The 22821-nt window shown below is 37.9% G+C and overlaps 1 protein-coding gene across 1 annotated transcript; it reads left to right on the forward strand.

The window, feature by feature from the left end:
- Positions 1 to 1058: 1058 nt before the first annotated feature.
- Positions 1059 to 2408, forward strand: LOC114282901 (carboxylesterase 1). The gene has a single exon (XM_028225668.2). The coding sequence runs from the start codon at positions 1236 to 1238 to the stop codon at positions 2250 to 2252; it is 1017 nt and encodes a 338-aa protein (XP_028081469.2). The 5' UTR covers positions 1059 to 1235; the 3' UTR covers positions 2253 to 2408.
- The last annotated feature ends 20413 nt before the right edge of the window (positions 2409 to 22821 follow it).

Consider the following 22821-nt stretch of genomic DNA (forward strand, 5'->3'; position numbering starts at 1 on the left):
ATAATTCATATGTCATGTATTAGTAGCCAAATTTTTAGTTGCATTTCTACTTATATATTGCATTAGAATCTTGAATCAAGGATCACACATATTTTGCTAACTTTGTTTTGCAACTTTCTGTGAAGCGTCAAAAAAATACTATGTGAGTGTTTATACTTTAGCATCTCGCTTGTATGTGTTTATCTTGCTATGTCTAAGCATCATACCAAGCGGCTATTTGCTTAAGTGATATCTCTATGAATACTAGTGGATGGAGATTGTGGCGTTCAATTTGGAATAGTATTGATTTTTATATTTGTGAACTCAATTTCTTTTGAGTTGTTCATTATTCAAAACTTTTTAAAAAATACACGAAATTAAATGTTCTAAAATGAATGATGTAGTTTATATTTGTTTGCTTCACATAGTAAATTTTAGGATTATTAATAACCGGAATATGAACATATAAAATCAATAAAACTCATATCATGATTTAGTAGAAGCCGAACTTTCCATTGAGTGAGTGGAAATATGCTCAATTAATGAATTTTTAGCCTCGCTAAAAATTTTATGCTTCAAATGAATTTTTGACTCTTTTTTGTTTTGTAGTTTTATAAAATAAAATGTGAAATAATTATAATTTAGATTTGATATTTTATCTTATTAACTTTTAAATTTATTTTTCTTTCAAAAAAAATAATAATGTTGCCAATCAAAGACTTAGTGGTTGGGGTCTACTCTCGTCTTAGTTCTCGTTTGGTAAATACTTTGAAATTAAAAAAATACAAAAAGACAGAATAAGTTATATAAATTAATATGATAAAATATCACATTTAAATCATAATTATTATATTTTTTTTTCATGAAAATTAAAAAAATCAAAAAAATAAAAATCAAACAAGATTAAAAAAATTTCAACACAAAAAAATTGATTACTACAAGCAATGCCAAAGTCGCGCTCTCTCCCAGATCATGGGTCATTTTCATCGGCCAGCTGATTCGGATCCCTAGCTTGCTTTCTAAAGCGTGTGTCACGCGGCCCCCCCCCCCCCCCCCCCCCCCCCCCCCCCCCAAACCCCAAAAAAAAAAAAAAAGAAAAAGAAAAGAGACTCGCATGTAAAACACACTTTTTAAGAGAAGAGCTTTCATCTGTGTGTGTGTGGACTTGTTGTATTGTGTATATGCATAACCACCTCCTTTAGAGATTTTTAAAAGTTTCTCGAATCTGTTTAAAACAAATTGAGACAACATAGAGCATGGAAGCAACAGATTCAACAAGAAAACCTTCAACCTTCATCCCTGTGGTCCGAAACCCCGATGGCTCCATCACCCGGGTCCTCCATTTCCCAACCTCTCCACCTGTACCCGATCCCAACTCTTCCACCACCCCTGTTCTCTCCAAAGACCTGTCTCTAAACCCACTTCACAGCACCTGGGTTCGCCTATTCCTGCCCCGAGAAGCACTGGATCATAGTTCCTCATCATCATCATCATCATCAAAGCTACCTCTCGTTGTTTACTTCCATGGTGGCGGCTTCATCACTTGCAGTGCAGCCACCTGGGCATTCCACGAGTTTTGCGAAAAAATGGCAATCCGAGTAAGAGCCGTAATCGTCTCCGTTGAGCACCGTCTTGCTCCGGAGCACCGCCTCCCCGCTGCCTACGATGATGCCATGGACGCACTTCATTGGATTAAATCTTCCCCAGAAGAGTGGCTTGTAAACTTCGCTGACTATTCAAGGTGTTTCCTCATGGGCACTAGTTCTGGGGGAAACATAGCCTACCACGCAGGTCTACGTGCGGCTGCAGTTGTTGATGATCTAAAGCCGTTGAAGATCAAAGGGTTGATATTGCATGATTGTTATTTCGGTGGGACCAAGAGGACTGAGTCGGAATTGAGGTTGGTCGATGACCCTTCATTGCCACTGTACTATAATGATCTTCAGTGGGAGTTGTCTTTGCCGATTGGTACTGATCGTGATCACGAGTATAGCAATCCGACGCTTGACGGTGGGTCTCCGTCGTGGGACCTATTTAGGTCGCTGGGATGGAGGGTCATGATTACGGGCAATGATGGGGACCCGCTGATTGGCCGTCAAGTAGAGTTGGCTGACGCCTTGGCAAATAAGGGCGTGGAGGTGGTGACCCACTTTTGCCAGGTGGGTCGGCCTGGTCAGCACACCCTAGAGGTGAAGGACCCTACCGCAGCGGAAACATTTTTTGTTATTATGAGGAATTTCGTGTATTCGCCCGTGACTGTGAGCAGACTGTGATTGCTCATCCACGATGTACTTCAATTCTATTGTTCAAATTAAATGGCTTGTATACTAATTGAAAATGAGGATATGAGTTTCCTTTTTGACAATGCCATTATTGCTTTCCTATGCTATCAAGAAAGCAAACAAACAAGGCCGCTAAATGTTACTACATTTTTCTTTTCTTTTTTTTAATCTGTGTAAATATTTTTTTTATTATAATTTTTCTAAAACATAAAATTTTATTTTTGTTCCTATCTCTATCGTCCCAAATCCCACCCCAGCCCAGAGCCACCAACTCTCTCTCCCAACAACAACGGAGCTAGCATTGCATTAGGGGTCATGTGCCTTAAGTATATAATATTTATACCATTACCCTTAATCTTAACTAGAAAATTAATGTCAAGAAATAAATTAAGAAAAAATTGGTGATAAATCCAATTTAAAGAGTATATAAAGCATTAGTTCTAATGGATATTTTTTGTTGGTGAGAGGCCACACTTTGAGAGATAATTTATTGAAAAGTCCTAAACAACATTTTGTTTCTAATTTTACCCTGTAACTTTTTTTTATGTGTTTGACTTTTTGTTGATTATCTGTTTAAATTTATATTTATCTATTCATATTTTTTTGATTATATGTTCAATTTTTTCTCCTAAATCCTGTCTATTTGTTCAATTTTATATCTATATGTTCAAATTGTTTGACTATCTATTTAATTTCTTCCCCTAAATTTGATCGATCTATACACATATGTGCAACAACAACAATGACAACATCAACAATAACAACAAATTCAAAGCCACAATTTGTTCAATCTTACACAAACACAAACAGATATCTCTCAATCTGTAACAATCCTGTTACGTATTATGTTGTTAAACGTTAATTTTGAATGTTATTTAAGTGCTTAGTATGAATTTGAATACTAATTATATGTTTACGCGGTTTTTGAATTCATATTTATTTACCATAGGAATATCTGTTGTGATTTCTATTATAATATGAAATTGAAGGTCTTAATAGCATCAGAAAACTGAAATTGATTAATTTATTGTGAATGACATAATTTGTAGAGCCTAATGAGAAGTTTGATTAAAACTTGATTCAGTTTAAATTAATTAGATTAAATTAATTAAATTAAGCCCTGGATTAATTAACTTAAGCTTTAGTTACCTTGCCTAATCGTTGATTAGCTGATTAAGCTAATCTAGCCTTACATATATATGTTAAGAATGAGATTAGGCTCATTATTTTTGCACTCAAAAATCTGAGAAATAGAGCTTGAAAGAGACAGAACTTGATTTTAGAAAGAAGAAGAGCTTGGAAGCTTGGAATTGCATGTAGGATTGAAGAATTGTGAAAGGGAACTCAAGTTCTTGCTAGAATTTGCTTGATTGGAGACCTTAGATAAGTTTTTTAACCTTAATTTATGAGTTTAGGTCATCAAAGATATGAATTCAAGAAATATATGATTAATTACCAAAAATGAGTTAAGGATGATGAATTTGAAGCTAATTTTCAACATGCATGCATAGTTTTATTGAGTTTCACCCTTTTGAGCAAGGTTTTGTTATCCATGTTAGAATTGAGGATCATATCATACATGCATTTAAGAATTAAGCTTTTTTCTAGCTAATCTCCATGTTTTGTAAGCTTTAGAAAGGAATTTGAAATTAAGGGGTTGTTTAGGAAGTGCTAGATTAGTATACTTTTTGATTTTTTACGAAAAAAACATAAAATATGGATTGGGTTTGTAGTGATGTGGTGGAGAGGTGATGTGAGCTAAATAAAATGATTGTGACCTAAATAGGATAATGTGATATTTTAGCACATGCCAAACAACCACTAAATGTTACATGCATGACCATTTGAGTTTGAATTCATGAAGTTTAACCATAAGGTTTGAGAATTGGTTTTGTATCCATGTTTATAGAAGAGCTTTTAAGTGTTTGAGAGGTTGTGTACAAGCCATGCAAGCTTTTGATTTGAAAACATATTCTTTGAAATTCAATTCAGTTACGAAAAATCCGAATTTCAACCTAATCGTTCGAGCGAACAAGTCTTCGCTCGAGCACACATTTCATGCACCCAGCATTTTTGCAGGCAATTGTAGTTGGCTCAAGCGACTGAGTTATCTCTCAAGCGATCATATTTTATTTTGCATCTTCGCTCGAGCGACCATCGAGCCTAGATTTGAACCTTCCAGTACTTTTGCAGACCAAGTGGTCTGTTCAAGCGACCAATGTTGCGCTCGAGCAAAGTACTCTGTTTTAGCATATTTTGATCGCGTGTGCATTCTCATTCCTTTTTGAGCATTCTTAGACATAAATTAGGCCTCATGAATGACCTAATAAGTAAGAAATGGAATGAAAAGAATTAAGTAAAGCAAAAGTGATTCAAATTGGTCAAATGTTTCAATAGGTGTTATGTGTAATGTAGGTTGGATCACGAAGGCGTGACAATTCTTCGAGCACTATGAGTAATATCTTAGTAAAGATATTTTGTTATATGCTATTTTCTTAAATGCTTTTATAGTAAGTTTCGAAACTCTTTACTTTTGTATGTGAATGAGACTTCGAATGTTTCAAATGTGACTTCTGAATTTGATTTGATAAAGATTAAAGTATAATGGACTCAAGGTCATTTTGCAAATGATGGACCTAATGTCATTTTGCATATAATGGACCCAAGGTCATTTTGCAAATGATGAACCCAAGGTCATTTTGAATATAATGGACCCAAGGTCATTTTGCAAATGATGGACCCAAGGTCGTTTGGCATATAATGGACCCAAGGTAATTTTGCATATGAGTTAGACCCGAGGTCATTTTGTATATTGTTTCAATAGACCTAAGGTCATTTTGTATATGGATATATTGGACCTAAGGTCCTTTTGTAAGTGAGCATATTGGATCTAAGGTCGTTTTGTATGTGAATATATTGGATTCAAGGTCGTTTTGTATGTGAATATATTGGACTCAAGGTCGTTTTGTTCCTTTGATATGTTTTATGCACAATGGATTGGATTCGAGGTCATTTTTCTTGGTTATGATTTGCCTAAGTCTATTATGAATGGGAATAGCATTCCATGTGTTAAATATAAGTATGATTTATTTATATTTGAATCTCATTCATTAACCTCTTTACTCTAATGTTATTCACTGGGCTTTCGCTCACTCCGTATTTATCTGTATGAAGGTGAGCAGTGAGATGTCCAGCCCTAGTGAACTTGTGAAGGATTACCAAATTTTGTGGAGTCAACTATGCAACGCCTCACGACCAAGACTTTTGTTTTTAACCTATTGTTTTCTCTTATTGGTCACATTTGACCACATGTGTATATAAGTTTTGGTTTGTATGTTAAAGACATACATATGATCTTGGACATGTGAGATTTCCTTTGTATGGGTGTGAGTTATTATTATATACGTAAGATGTTTTTGTTCATGCCATTTATGCACAAGTCATTGGACAAATTTTATATTTTTGCTTCCACTTCTGGTCCCATATAATTAAATATAATTTGATTTCTGTCTGAGACCGTAGGTAATTTCATGATTATTGGCCAGTTATGATCCAAACCTCTACGGGGCGGGTTCGGGTCTTGACATAATATATCTGCCAATACACATACAAACACAAACAGATACCTATATCTATATCTTCTTTAGAGCCATTGAGCTTCTTTAGAGCCATCATCATCATCATCATCATCATCATCATCATCATCAACAACAACAACAATTCATCGTTAAAATATATATATATATATATATATATATTTCTCTGTTTTAATCTTTCATTTTGTCCTTCGCATATATATTAACAGATCACTATCAACATATAAAACTACGGTTGTGATCTATAAATTTGAACTATATCAAACTAAAAATACGTATAGACATATATAGATGTGTGTATATGTGTGTGTGTGTGTGCATATATGTGTTGTGTGCTCAGATATGAGGCATATGCAAAATAAAAGTATAAATAGAAAGTGGAATTGAGAAATCTACAGCGGAGAAGCGGTGATAGGATCAACGGTGGTTGTTTCATGAGCTTGACATCGAGATGCCACCCGTTTTCTCCAGCGGCGACCGTGGGACCCCTCTCAGCTTCAAGATAGAGGCGACGCTCCTTGAAGTGCAGGTCGATCAACCAAAATCTTAGATCTAGCATCGTTAAGAGAGATAGAGAGAGAGAGAGAGAGAGGGGGATGCATGTTCAAAAACTCGGTCAATCTTCGATGTAAGATCATTAGAGATCTAGTGAAATCTCGATTGATCTTCTCTTTCTTCGATTTGTAAAGGTCTCAATGTTGATCAGAGATAAATAAGGTAAAGAGATATGGTAAGGCGACGCAGATCAGGTGAAGGTGAGGTAGTGGGCGATGTGGTCAATGGCGGCGACGGTCAACAGCAACCGAGGAAGAGATTAGGATGGTGAAGGTTGAGTCGGAGACAAAGAGAGAAAGAGAGAGAGAGAGAGAGAGAGAGATGAAAGAGAGAACAGAGGTTAGACTGAGAGAACAAATAGATGCTTTCTATCGTATAACATATATATATATATGGGTAATTGTAATATGCCAGGGGGATACCCACGTTCGTTAAACAGTTCGGATCCTTGATCTCTTGGATCTAGTCTCACAAGTGCAATGTGAAACGTAGATGAGAGTCCAGATTTGGCAATTTTTAGAAAATCCATTTTATTGCAAAAATATTTGATAGAAATGGAATGCATCATCAGATATCAGAATTGTAACCTAATAATTTGGGAGAATTAAGAAACCCATGACTCGTGTAAAGGCAGCTGTTCATTGTAACCAAGGATGCTTGGCTCAGAACCATAGGTATAAAGGTGAAAGGTAATTAATTAAGCACCCCCGCTTACCCGATTGAAAGATTGGCCTTCACTAAGCCATGATATAATTTTTATTAACTTCATATATTCATATTCTGATTTTTAATAATAAATCTTAAAATTTACCATGTGAAACAAACAAATATAGACTATGTCGTTCAATTTGAAACAATTTGGTTTCATTATTTTGAAAATGTTTTGAATAGTACAATCATAAAAATCAGTTTTATTCCAAATTAAATAACACAACATTCACCCACTGGCATACATATAGTTATATCAAATAAGCAATTAGCCACAGGTAGGAGGCTCGACATAGTAAGAAAATCACAAACAAGCAGGATGCTAAAGCATAAAAACTTACATATTTGCTGACATCCCACAAATAGGTACAAAAACAAAGCAAACAAATGCATGATGGTATATATAAGATTCTAATCTCATGAAATGCAACTAAAGATCCGACTTCTAATATATGACATGTGAATCATCTCAAGACATGAGGTAGCGAACAAAATCACATAATAATCAATTAAACTCACAGATGCAAATTTAGCTGAATCTTAAGGCATGAAACATGGATACAAATCATGGATATGATGACAAGACAATATATCATGCATATTTACAGATACAAAAAGCAAGTAAAAGAACGAGATAGAAGGAAGCAGGGCGTGGAATTATTATATCACTTGAATAAAAAAAAACAAATAATACAACAAAATATATCCTCACAAATCTCTCAAATACAACAAAAATAAATAAATAAATATGTACACCTTGGGGATCGCCAGAAACCATTTTGCTCGATGTCGGAAACCATGGTCTATTCTGCTCTAGAAGAAATTGGCTGGTCAGCCAACTAATTCTAGCAAAAAAATTCTGTTTTTTCCCTTTTCAACACCAAAGAAAGAACAAACAAGGGATATATGGGTGTCTCAACTAACCACTTCCAGTTAGCTTATAATAGGTTTATAACATGAAATCAAACCAAGAAAAATAATAGAAGAAAGAAAATGCAAGAAAGTAAAAGAAAATGAAAAGTGTGCAAAATTTACCTTCCAATGAAGGATTTGCTTTTCAAACTTGCTTTTGATCACCCTCAAACTTAGGAAGTGTGTTCTCAATTCTCAGTTAGAAATTCCGAAATTTCTAGTTAGAATGGTGTTTTTGGGTTGTTTAACAGTGTCCATGGGGGGAGAGTTATAACTCTCTATTTTTCTCTCTTTTGATAACACTCTCTCTTTTGATCAAGGCTTTTTGATTATGGTTATATCAGAATTTCTGGGCTTGGTTTGATGTATGAAACTTGGTATATCAGTGTATGGAAGTGTTTTAGAAGTTTTGGTTCAAAACATAGACAACTCTCTTTCTCTCTCTGTATCTCTTCTTTCAATTCATTTCTCTATCTTTTTTCCTATCTTTTGATCGTCTCTATCTCTCCATCTATATAATGAATGCAGGCTCAGTCAATGAGGTGGGAGACAAGGTTGATAGGATGATAAGGGTGGTTGAAAATGGATGCCACCTTTTGGGAAGAAGACAATCCTTCTTTTGACAATAGAGGCAAATGAAGGATAATGGAGGGGTGGTTGTGTACCTAGTGCATAAACATATCAACAAAAGATTTGGAATGGCATGACCCGCACATTTTCAACAAAAATTCTACTGAAACTACTCTGCTTTTGGGCAAATTAGCTGGTCGGCCAATTTCTTGGTTGGCTAGCCAATTCTATGGCTGGCTGGCTGGCCAAAATGTTGGATGGCCGACCAATTTCTTGGCCAGCAGGCCAACTTAATTCTGGCTAGTCAAAAAGTTGGTTGGCCGACCAATTAATTGGTTGGTCGGCCATTCACCAGGCACTATTCGGCAGGCCAACATTATTTACCAGGAACTATTTGGCCAGTTGACACTATTCACCTGACACTATTCACTAAATTTTTTTGCTTTCTTTTTCTGAGGGAAAATAGGATTTTTTAGCAGAATTTTTGGAGCTATGCATAAGAGGAATATTTTAAAAGAGAGTTATGAATGAGTCTGAAACACTTGGCCAAAATAAGCTTAGGGTTGGGAATGAAGCACAAATTTCATCTTTCTTACTCAGAATTATATAAGAAATATATTCTGATTTTCATCATTGGGTAATCAAAAGAAAGCACCCAAGTCTTAGGACCAGTCAAAATGAGTTGTCTACAGTTGCCTCTATTTGATAGAAGTCAAAGTCATTTCTTGACGTGAGTGAATGTCAAAGCCCAAAGACGACCCTTTCGACAAGGCAGTAAGACTTGGGCAATCAAACAAGATGTAAATGCAGGTGGTTGAACTCGAGGGTTGCCTACGTATCCCTTTGCAAAGAATCAAACCAGTATAGTTCAAGGGCAAAATAAAAATGATACGCAATTGAAATACAATTTGAAAAATGGACTTACATGCTTCACGAAGCCATTTTTTATTTGAAAATTCACAATCTATAATGCAATGCAACATGTAATATAAAGCATAACAAGGGACACAATCCAAACACATTCACATAAGAGAACGAAATACAAGCGATGGATAGTTTTAACCTACAACCCAAAACATAGGAGGTATTAAACGATGGATAGTCTCAACTGACAATCCAAGAAAAAAGAGGTATTAACTAATGGTGGTTTGAACTGTTGACAACCCGAGAAATGGATAGTATCATCATCCCGAAAAGGGGCCAGCATAGACCGAGTGGTTTGAACCTACAACCTAAAAAGGGGCCAGTAGTAACTGATGAAAATTATTGTAATCAAATGTTGATGTGAATAGATTGTAGTCAAGTGATGCAACAGTGGTAGTTGTAACCATGCAAATGATATTATAATGCAATTGAAAGTTGAATTTTTTTTCTTTTCTTTTTGAAATGCAATATGCAATGGTGACGCAAGCCTCATGCAAATGAATCATAACGAAGGGGTACAATCCAAACACTCATGTGAGAGGAGAAAATGTAACCGATGAATAGTTTGAACCCACAACCCAAAACATGGGAGGTATTAACTGATGGATAGTCTCAACTAACAACCCGAGAAAAGGGTGGTATTAACCAATGATGATTTGAATTGTCAACATCCCGAGAAAGGGATAGTATCGTCATCCCAAAAAAGGGCTAACATAACCAGTGTGGTTTGAACCTACAACTTAAAAAGAGGGCGAGCAGTAACTGATGAAAATTGTTGTATCAAATGTTGATCTAAATGGATTGTAACCATGCATGAACAGACAGTGCAAGTGTGACGGCAAATGCAAAAACATGAAGGGGCAATGTGAGACACACAATATGCAATGATGAATGTACAACAATAAAATGATGGATGCAAAACTAATATGATGGATACCCAAGAGATGAAAAAATATATATATATATATATATATTTGATGTGAAATTTTCTTCTTTTTTGATTTTTTTTTAAAAAATTCTTTTTGATTATCTAAAAATTTCTTTTTCTGATTTTATTTTTGAATTTTTTTAAAATTCTTTTTATACATACTATATAGACATATACCGATACATAAAATATATAAATATACAGATACACATATATATACAGATACATACACACATACGAGCTATACATATATATATGGACATAGTATATACATATACGCATACAGACATAGACAAACAGATATGGATATGCGAATACGAATATATACGGATACGGACACACAGACAAATATATACAAAAAAATATACAAATATACAGTCTTGCCCTATTTTTGTATCTCCCTTTCTGCCCCGTTTGTCTTTATCAAGCGTCGTGTCTGGCACGATTTCATTAATCACGACATGTCTGACCGACAACAGCTGGACTGACCCCCATTTTCAAAGATTGCCTCAGCAATCACTCTTCGTTGGCTTGTTTTTCTCCTCCGTTCTTCATCTTAAACACAGCTTGTAATGGAGACAGAGCATAGATGAAAAGTTGTAGAAACACACCTTCTGCCATAACCCAAAGCCCTTCATTTCTGGCATGGCTCCTCTTTGTCGTCCTGCTCATTTGAGCCTCGATAGAGTGCCGCTACCCCTACCTCTGTTCTCATCTTTCCTACGTTGTCAGTTGATCAACTGATAGCAGTATAGTCTGACATTGATGCCAATCACTACACATTGAAGTCCTGCGTTGAGACAGTGACTGCGGTCTCCAATTTGTCCTACCGACTGTAGGGTAGGACGAGTGAAGTGCATCGGTTAAATGCGCAACTCTTCTTGCTCCAGCGTATGTATAAGGATGTTTCAGAAGAGATTAGCAATTTTAAAAAGCAAAACAAAGAGCTGAAATGTCAGGCCACTTCTATGGCTTGATTCAGAGTTCCTTCGTACTCCACATTCGAGGGCTGGCGGGGAATAATTTCCTTTGGAAGCTCTGTCAATGCCAAGGTGGAGCCTTCAAAGGCTTCCCGAGAGTAATTGTAAAGCGAGGCAACTGATGGTAGAGTCGAGCGATGAAGTTGTATGCAAATGAAATTGGTTTGTAATCTTCGCTGCTGAGCGGCTACTGGAATCTTAGAAAAAAAGTCCCTCTCTCTATTTTTATATTTTCAATTTTTTCCTCTTTTTATTTTTATTTTTATTTATTTTTTTGCTTAGGAAGGAGCACCACTGCTTCAGAATATTTTTCCTTTTTTATTTCAAAATTTTCTTCTTTTTTTTTTTTTTGTGTAATGCTAAGTTGAGGCTTCCCCATGAAGTTTAATAAAATGAGTTCTTTTTTTGCACATCATGGCGTAAATGACACAACACTTGAGCTTGATAACATTTTCTTTTGAACTTGAATCTGAGAATGATTGGATTTCAATGAGTTTTGAATTGGACATCGAGCCCTCAACTGACCGGAAATAAAAAATGACTCAATGAAAGAAAAACAATCCAAACACACCTTACACTTGCCGGAACAAACGACACTCAAAACAAAACTCTAAAAGACAAACTATTGAGCCTACACAAATTATGCAGTTTTCCATTATGAATTCAAAGATTGGTTGGCTAGCTAATTTATTATTCAACTGGCTAATTTGTTATCCAACCAGCTGAAGAATTGAAAGGCCGGCTGATTTGTGAATTGCCCGGCTGAACAATCTGATCAACTGGCTAAACAAATGGCCAGCTAGCTAAACAAGTGGCCGGCCGGTTGAAACAATCAAGAAACACACGCGGAATCAACTCAAAACTTGGATGGCCGACTGAATGGTTAGCCAACCGGCTAAAATATGAACATGAGACTCAAGAGTGTGAGGAGAAAACAAAATTCCTAACTTGACTATGCCCCTAATTCTTTGCTTTGACTTTTTCTTGGTTTTTTGCTAAAAAAAATTAAACCAACATGAGAGTTAGATTAGCAAGTTTGTTCCACTCTCTATTTTGACATCATGTAAGTCAAGCTGTGAGTACTAAAAATTTTCCTTTTCGGTCCAAAGAATGGTCAGGTTTTACAAAATGGAATAATTTTTGAGAAAAGTAGTGAACTTCTTTAAAAGTCCTCAAAATCTATTTTCGCAAATGGCCACTACCTGACCAACATAAAATCAACCCTCTGAGATGGACAACCCCAAATCCGAACTTGATCTACTTTGCAATTGAATTTGCCAAAAAGAAGAGATAGGACAACTGGATCGAATGGATATAAGCCAATCAAACATGGATAGGACAGCCGAGTCAAGTTAAGATACACCAATCAAACATGGACAAAATAAGTGAGTTGAAAATGATTGGGGCTGAACTTCAAGATGAAGCTGACTACGTATCCCAAAGATAGGAATCAAACCTTGCGTAGTTCTCGGGGTAAGGCTCTCTCGGGCATTAACACTCTCCTTTTTGTGCTCTAACTTTTTCCAAAGCTGCCTTTCCAGGTTTTTGACCTTGCGAGCTTTTCTTCAGTTTTTCATTTTTTTTCTTTTTCTATTATTTTCATTTTTCATTTTTTTCTTTTTCTATTTTTCACATATATATATATATATACTTTTTTGTTTTTCTGCTCTAACTTTTGCCTAGGTTGCCCTTCCGAGTTTTTGGCTCTGCGAGCCTTTCAAGGGTAGTACCTTTGTGGCTTCTCCATATAGATTGATTGATTGATTATGCAAACTCTGGGCCATCTAAATCCATGAAATGACTGTTTCTCTTGACCAAATAGACTTGATGATATAAGGACCCATTCAATTGGATCTGAATTTGCCTTTAGGGTTGTGGATAGGTGTTCGATTGTCCTTAAGCATTAAATCTTCTTCTCTCAAATTTCGAAATTTGACTTTCTTGCCGATCTCTATTGGCTTCAGAAGTAATACAATTTTGAATCTTCAATCACATCCGACCTTTTGGTCCATAGTTCAAGGGCTGTTTCCAATCCGGCTATGCAAGCCTCACACTTTGGTTGATTATTGAACATTCTGAAGGTTTCGAACCTAAGGGGTGTAGACGTCCCCGAACGCTCCCGGGAGGATTAAGTCCCGTTCTGTTCATTTGGGGTCACTACAGCTCAGGACTCTCAAATTGTCACGGTTCTAAGTCTGAACCAAAGAGTCCAAATCCGGTAAATCGTTTTGAGAAAAACAGATTTTTGAAAGAAGTGTCAAACATGGACTGCTTTGCCAGATACAGAGTCGCCACCTAAATATTTTATTTTGGGGAAATTTAGGAAACCCTGACTCGTTTGCCTAAGGCCACGTGTCTGTCATCACCAAAGTTGCCTCGGCTCGGGAACTTGGGTACGATTGGGGAAGGTCACTTCGTGAGCACCCCCGCTTGCCCGATCAAAGATCGGCCTCTACTAACCATGATATCTATTTTTGAAAACATTGTATGTTCTTATTCCGGTTATTAGCCTAGGTTACTATGTGATGCGCACAACATATAAGTATAGACTGGATCGCCTGAATTGGAACAAAACATTTCATGTTTGTTTATTTGAAAGATGGTTTGCTACTCACAAGTAGGCTTAAAATGCAGATTTTGCCACCCGCAGGTGGGCTTAGAAAACAATGGTTTTGCCACTATCTAGTGGGCTTAAAACTAACAGTTGATGATTTATTCCAATCCAAGTAACCCAACCTTCACCCACAGGCATTCAGGCAGTTATATCACATAAGCACATAGCCTCATGGTAAGCATGCTATCATGGCAGTCACTCACACGCGTGCAAGGATGCTAAAGCATAAAACTTACCGAGTACTCCAAGCCAAAATGGAAACCACATTAGAAATCATGCATGATCCTAAGTATACAGAAATGCCTAATGCAACACATGCAAAAATGCAAACTATAGTAGGCTTGGCTATTCTAAACATGGCATGTGAAATGCTATAACTATCATGTATTCAATTTGGAATTGAAAGTACAATGCAGTTAGTATGATGCGCTGAGCCCGGTGCATGCAAAACAGATGAATGATGCAAACATGCTGTCATACTGTATGCTAATTGAAATATGCCCTAATCTAACCATCATAAGAGGATAAATAAAAGGGAAGAAAGACGTGGGGTTGGAAAACATGCAACACACTCACGCACACTTATTACAGTTGTACCCTCGCGCAGAGGGTCTGAATAAATATACAGTCCCGAATAAAAGAATATTACAGTCCAAATATTACAGTCCGAATAATATACAAATTCCTAATTAATTAATCAAATTAACTAAGAAAGCTGTAAAACTGGCGTGCAAGCCAAGGACTGCCTTGCTTCTGATGAATGATGCATGTCTAGGCTGCCTTGCGCGGAAATCCACCGGGATGCCCCAATTAGCCTCTGTTTAGCAGTTATTCTTGAAAAGCGTGCCAGACTCCGAAAAGTTGCTGATTCTTCATTTTGCTGCAACAGAGAGCAGGAAAGGGGCATAGCAATGTATTTTCACAAATATATGCATGCCTCGATCCTCGTGCCACCAATCACACATATCGATGCATGATGGCCGAGGAGCCGAATTGCGCAATTCAATGTAGAATGAATGTACATGAAAACACAACAAAACCTAACTCCATCATGGATGATCCGGAGTGTCGGTGACTGGGGAATTGAGACGCGTTCCGTCACTCGGAGTACGAAACGCACCTCGTTTCCCGCGCCCGGGCTAACTCCTATTCCGAACACGATGCAATATGCATGATATGCATGAAATGCAACTAAGATACAATCTAGTATACACAATGCTATGAAAATGAGATGTCTTGAAATGCGTGCACGCAGGCACGCAAACCGAGAAAATGCATGAATGCGATCTAAGATACAGCCTAGCATGCACAATGCTGTGAAAATGAGATGCCTCGAAATGCGTGCACACGGGCACGCAAATCGAGAAAATGACATACACAATGCAAATGATATGAAATGCGATATGGGCTTGCACTAACATGAGAGAGCCTCAGCCACACTCACATAAGAGGCCGATGGATGAAAATGAAGTGTCTCGAAATGCGTGCACACGGGCACGCAAACCGAGGCAATGGCATACGCAATGTAATATGGCAAAAATGGCATATAGAATGCAACATGGACTTATACTAACATGAGAGAGCCTCAGCCACACTCACATAAGAGGCCGGTGGATGAAAATGAAGTGCCTCGAAATGCGTGCACACGGGCACGTAAACCGAGGCAATGGCATATGCAATGCAATATGGCAAAAATGGCATATAGAATGCAACATGGACTTATACTAACATGAGAGAGCCTCAGCCACACTCACATAAGAGGCCGATGGATGAAAATGAAGTGCCTCGAAATGCGTGCACACGGGCACGCAAACCGAGGCGATGGTATATGCAATGCAATGGCATGGAAATGGCATATAGAATGCAACATGGACTTATACTAACATGAGAGAGCCTCAGCCACACTCACATAAGAGGCCGATGGATGAAAATGAAGTGCCTCGAAATGCGTGCGCACAGGCACGCAAACCGAGGCGATGGTATATGCAATGCAATGGCATGGAAATGGCATATAGAATGCAACATGGACTTATACTAACAAGAGAGAGCCTCAGCCACACTCACATAAGAGGCCGATGGATGAAAATGAAGTGCCTCGAAATGCGTGCACACGGGCACGCAAACCGAGGCAATAGCATACGCAATGCAAATGACATGGAATGGCATATAGAATGCAACATGGACTTATACTAACATGAGAGAGCCTCAGCCGCACTCACATAAGAGGCCGATGAGTAAAAATGAGGTGTCTCAAAATGCGTGCACACGGGCACGCAAACCGAGGCAACAACATACGCAATGCAAATGACATGGAATGGCATATAGAATGCTAATGGAGTTTAGGCACTGAAATATGGGGGAAAACAGCCCCGAAATGAGGCGAAAACACACCCGATGCGAGGAATAGTCCCGAAACATGAATTTTGGGACCCGAAATGGCCTATAGCTATACCAAACATGCACAATATGGATATGCAATGAAAATACAGAAGCAAGGCAGTCCCAAAATTAGCATTTTTCTAGTACAAAACATGGCCAAACAGCAAGCAAAGATAGGGCAAAATTAGCATGCGAAAATGGCCCTAAACATGAGATTATGAAGCAACTCACAGCTGCAAACTCCAAATGGGTTAGGACCCTTCAACAACATTGAAGAGGGACCAAAAATAAGCACTTTCACAGAACTGTAAAAACCTCAAAAATAAACATAGATAAGGCTAAGTTCTTACGCAAGAAAATGGACCAAAAGGTGGCCAAAGAGGCAAGTGGTATATACAAAGCCCAAACTGAAAAATTCCCTTCTAAAACATTGAATAGGGACCAAAAATAAGCATATTTTCAGAACTTTAAAAACTCCAAAACAATATACAAACATGCTAGAAATGCAATGCAAAATGAGGCTCAAAGGAGGCTATAACATGAAGTATGCAAAATATTCCACAAATGGCCAAAGACCCTCAATGAAACATGTTAAGAAGGTAAAAATAAGGCCATCTCTAGGCCTGTAAATCGTCCAAAAATTGAAGCATGATAGACTGCCAAAGCATGCAAGAAAACGGTATTTAAGGAGGATATTGAAGCAAGTGCAATATGGAGGGCTCAAACAGGGTTGAGCCCTTAATGAAACAAGAAAATGAGCTCAAAAAAATGACCTTTTCAGTTTTGGTCGGAGCTCAAATTAATAAGCATGTATGGCTTACAAATGTTGCAAAAATGAGCTAGAAAAGAGGGAAAGTGGACTTACCCTTGAAGATCAATGCTTTTGTTGCTTCTTGGACTAACTTTGATGACTCTAAGCTGCTGGAATTCCTCCCCTTGCTGCTGGAATGGAGGGGTGGTGGTAGAGCTTGATGATGATGAAGAAATGAGGCCAAAACTTGGAAGTTTTTGAGAAAATGAGAGAGATAGAGGGAGAGTTGTATGTAAAGCCTCAAAGCAATTTTGTTCCAACCCCTATATTGTATGTTGGCAGCTGGTTATATGGAACAAAAAGAGGGTGTAAAGGTGGGGGAAAAAGGAGGCAAGCTTTCCCCCACAAAATATCCCCCAGATTGGGATATTTTCTAGGGGAAACAGCTGCACAGCTGTAAAGTACCAAGCATGAGGAGCATGGCCGACCCCTTACTTTTGCTGCAGGTGGCTGGCCGGCCACCCCCCCTAGCCGGCCGGCTAGGGGTCAAAAAGGTCAACTTCAATTAGTGGCCGGCCACCACAAAAAGGTGGCCTCTCAGGTCTCCTCTTCACAACCCTGTGGTTCGAATTTGAAAATTCTAAAACAGGAGAGAGAACAAGCCATTTTCAAGAGGGGTTCAAAAGGGTCAAATGGAATTAGTGGCCGGCCATGAACTTTTAGGGTCCTCCCATGTGTGTACAACACAAATATGTGGTTCAAAGTTCAAGAAAAATGGCCTAGGTTGTTCAACATTGGCCCGGAAGGAGGGGTTCAAAAGGGTCAAGCAACATTAGTGGCCGGCCATGAACTTTTAGGGTCCTCCCATGTGTGTACATCACAAATATGTGGTTTGGGGTTGAAGAAAGTGGCTCCAAGGTGTTCAACATTGGCTCGGAAGTGCGAAAAAGGGTGTCGGAGGGCGAAAATGGAATATAACTGGTTGCCAAGATAATTGCTGGCCTCCCACCCTCCAGTGACCTTCCCGGTGATGAAACAGAGCCACCTGCCAAAAATGAACGAAAACTGATGCAAAACGAACCCTCGGGGGCCAAAACACGCAGTTCGGGGTCCCGAAAATGAGCTGCTAAGCACCGAAAGTGGCGTTCGACCACGAAGTGGTTTCTCCGACCTCAGTGTCCCTCAAAAGGGAGCAAATAAGAAGTATGCCAAAAATCAGAGCAAACGGAGTCGGTTAGGCGGTCCCGAACCGAGGCACTCGGCCAATAGTCCCGAAAAACCAGAAACCGGGCTCCGAAATGGGCAGAATGGCCTACGGCCACCAAATGTAGCCCACGGCCACTGAGAGATGGTCTACGGGACCTCTCCCTCCCCTCAGGAAAAGAAACAGAGAAAACCGAGTCTGGTTCGCAAACCGAGACAAGGCACAGAAGAGGGTTCGGAAGTCCGGAGGTGGGGTTCACAGCCGCGACTCTGAAACTCCTGAAAGAGCGCGATATGCAACATCACCAAGCGCTCAACTGGTGACGTCTAAGTCTTAAGTTCGGTCAAAAATAGGGTGTCTACAAGGGGGTCGAGTCTCAAGGTCGAGAGTGATCCTATGTTGTACAATCTCATGATCAATTCCCGGCATGCCTTCACAGGACCATGCAAAAATATTTTTTGAAATCTTTTAATAAAGCGACTAGTCGCTCGTGCTCTTCTAAAGACAATGTATAACCAATTTGGACCGAGCCAAGATCCTTCTCAATACCCACATTAACCACAATGATCTCATCCAGCAAAGGCTTAGCACACCTCTCTTCCTCTCAGTCGATAAAATTTTACAAATCTTGAGGAATTCCTTCCTCTTCGTCTTTATCAAAGTTTTGATTTTTTTTTTTTTGGGTCAATGCAATGATTTACAAGCACAAAGAAGTAGGTGAAAATTACTGCATTTTCATTCAGAACATTTGGCTCAACGTTCGAAACTGACTTAAGAGGAAAAGGAAATACAGACACAGAAAAGATAGTGATGTCTGGGTTATCACCCCCAAAATCACTAGACTTTGACTCATAAGACTGGCTCGATCCTGATTCCAACCCCACAGACTTGGCATAATCTGGTTCAAACTAAACACCCAATTCATAAAATAAATGAAAGCAGTCCCAAATTTCTAATATCAGTTTGTGCCATCCACCATGTCTGGAATGAAATATGTTCAATCAACGGGTGGTTGTAGACACCCCATTTTGACTGCCCCTAAGACTTGGGTATTTCACTCTAAACACTCGATGATAAAATATTACGTTGTGCAATCGTTTGAATCTTCATCAAAAGAATTCGGTTTCAAGCTTTAAAGCCTAACCCTAGCACCTTATTTTGACCAAAACCTTATTTTTTCTAGCCTGACCACTCAGAGAATAGTTGGCCAACAGATGGCCACTAGGCCATTTTGATTAGGCCGATCATGTTTAGCAAAAACAGATATTTTGCAGCAACTAGTTGTTCTCATCTATGGGATTTGGACCAACTGTCTCTTTTGAAGATATTTCCGATGTGAGAAGTTGAAACTCTATAAATACAATACCCCCTTTCATGGTTTGGGGTTAGAAAAAATTACCAAAAGCCTAAAGCTTGTCCAACACACTTCTCTACCCCCTTGAAATATAGATACTGTAGACACCCCATTTTTTATGGCCCTTAGGACTTGGGTACTACAGGTTGAACACTCGATGATGAAAAGTTACGCTGCACAATCGTTCGAATCTTCAGCAAAAGGCATCGATTTTTGAGCTTCTGAGCCCAACCTTACACCCAATTTTAACCAAAACTATTTCAGACCTCAAAACCCTATTTTTGAAATTATTTTTTCAAATGTTTCTATGATATTCTGAGGCTCACATTTCGTTTAAAATATTACATTTTTCAGTAAACTGAGCAAGGACAAAGTGGAAATAAATGGAGGGGAGGTGAACTCTTTGAAAAATATTTAAAAACATCTTATTTATTGGTTTGAAGTTGAAGGAAATAGGAGAGGTTGGGAAAAAAACTAGTTTGGGGAAAGGTAGGGCATCAAACCATTAAGAAAAAAAATGAGCAACCTTCACTAAATTAGGCATATCTCTTTGTACACTTAGAATATAGATATGAGATTACCACCACTGGAAATTAGGCTTTTGGGGCTTCAATTAGGACTTAAGAATCACCTAAAATCGAGTCCAGATGAGGAAGATACGACCATTTGAAGTTGGGTATCAAACTGTTAAGAAAGAAATGAGCAGCCTTCACTAAATTTGTCATATCTCTTTGTACACTTAGAATTTTGATGCGAGACCGCCACTATTGGAAAATATCCTTCTGGGGCTTCAGTTTAGGCTTAAGAATCACCTAAAACCAAGTACGAATAAAGGAGATATACTCGTTTGAAATCAGACTTGATAGCAATTTTTTGTGGCCGGACGTACAAGTCACTGGCCGGCTGGCCAAGTATCCTGATAGATCAATATTTTGTGGCCAGCTATCCACCCCTCCATGTGTACGCCTTGCACTGGCTGTCTCTATAGAGATATTTTCGATAGAGACACCTATTTTTCTGTATATAAATGACCATCCTTTTTGATTTTACGTTAGAAAAAATTTCAAAGTGCTCAAAGCTTGCCAAACACTCTCCCTCTCTATCTTGCAATATACATACACTCTATATACACTTCCCAAACCAAAAATTTTAAGCTCCTTGCTGAGGTTCTTGAGATAAAATTTCAGCTCTTGAGGGTGATCACTTGTTAGTTTGTGAATCAAAGAGTAACCTCTCTTAAAGAGGTATAACATTGGCCATCTTTACACTACTTCTTTCTTTTCTTTTCTTACTATTTTTAAACTATTTTTATTGGTTGAAACTTGTGACCTAAAGCTACCAAAGGTGGAGGGGTTAACCACCTTTCTTTGAACCTTAATCTCTAAGCTTTTGTCCTTGTATTTCCCACTTCTTTCTCAACTTTTGGCCACTGATTTTTAGAGTTTTAAAAGGTAAAAATATGTGGTTTTCAGGTCCAAAAAGTGAAGGGGTTAGCCACCCCTCTTTAGGATTGCTTACTAGCTTTTCATACGAATTCAAGCATAGTTTTTGCTGTTTTTGGGACTATTTGGATGTGTTTATTTTGTTATGCTTTGAAAATCATGTTTATAGTGTTGTAAGTTCTCATAGGTTTGGTTGTTTAGGCCTTAGACACCAACCTATTCGAGTTGATAACTTTTATTTCATAGCTTTCATACATTTACTTTCATGTGTAATAATCATCTCTGCAACTTCCCTTCTTTCTTTGTTTTCTTTGTTTAAGAGTTGTTTCAAACAATACTTGTTTAAGCATGACAAAGAGACCTTTTATGCTTAATGATTTAATCTCTTCTCATTACTAGGGCATTACATCTCTCTCATGTCAAAAATAACTTCTTGTTTGACGCTTCTCTTCATTGTTGGACATAATCCTCAATATTGGACTAAAATGATTAAAGAATGGAAAAGTAATAAAAGAGGCTAACAAAATTAGATTAAAAATGGTAACAAGAGTAATAAAATTGATTTGGGTTCAATCGGAAGTTAATTGAACCTATTGTGTCTCAAGTCATTACATATTCATTAGTGATGTTAATGATTCGAGAAGCGAAGTCTACCACTTCCCTAGAGAAGCAATTCCATGATAGGGAGGAGGTTTCGTCGGTCTTTTATTTCCATTTATTGAGACTTTGCCCCATCGATTCATAGATCATCACACAATGAGTATACGTCAATTGATGGTTTGCGAATCGAGTGTACCCCTCCTTTGATCTGTTTCATACCAGGGAGAGGCAGAGAGAATAAACACCCACTGGAAATACTTTGTTTGTGCTATGTTTCCTTTCTGTTGTAACAGGGCAAACCCCCAAAATAGTGGTCGGCTGACCACATGTCCATCTAGCCGACCATTTTTCAAGGCCAACCAGTCACTTTATTTTATGCAGACAGTACCATCTTCATGGAAGAACAGAGTAGAGGCTGAGTATAAAACATATTATTTTTATGACTGCAAAACAGAACAGTTCTGGTAGCAAAATAGAGGCGTTTGCAGGTGGATATTCTCGTTCATGCATACACGCTTCTTTACTTATCGTGGCTCATGAAATTAGAACTTTAATAATAGTGTGTTGTAATTCATTACTTAGAATTATTTGAATTTGTTAGGATTAGTTAGTGTAGTTGATTCATTTATTTGGTGTTGTAATAATTGGCTTAATTAGGGTATTCATTCAGACCCTCTTGTATGAAGGCAAACTTGTAATATTGTGTATGTCTTTCAACCCTCATTTCTTTTTCCCCTTTATTTATCCTCATACTATGGTTGTATGGCATCATGTTTTACTTAGCATTTTCCACGACTTGCATTCATTCGTCTTGCATGCATAAGGGTTCAGCTCATCATACTAATCAATGTCAATTTAAAATTCTTAACTCGAATATGTGTTCTATCGCATGCCATGCTAGTAACCGAGCCTATTATTTACATATCGTATGCGTTGCATTAGTCATATTGCATTATTTAGGAGCATGAATTTCTTCTAATTATTTTATCTTCTTTGGCTCGCCTTATAGTACTAGGTGAGTATTTTTTCGCATTAGCATATTG

Source organism: Camellia sinensis, chromosome 1 (genome assembly GCF_055761805.1).
Source record: "Camellia sinensis isolate YWXY chromosome 1, ASM5576180v1, whole genome shotgun sequence".
NCBI lineage: Eukaryota > Viridiplantae > Streptophyta > Magnoliopsida > Ericales > Theaceae > Camellia > Camellia sinensis.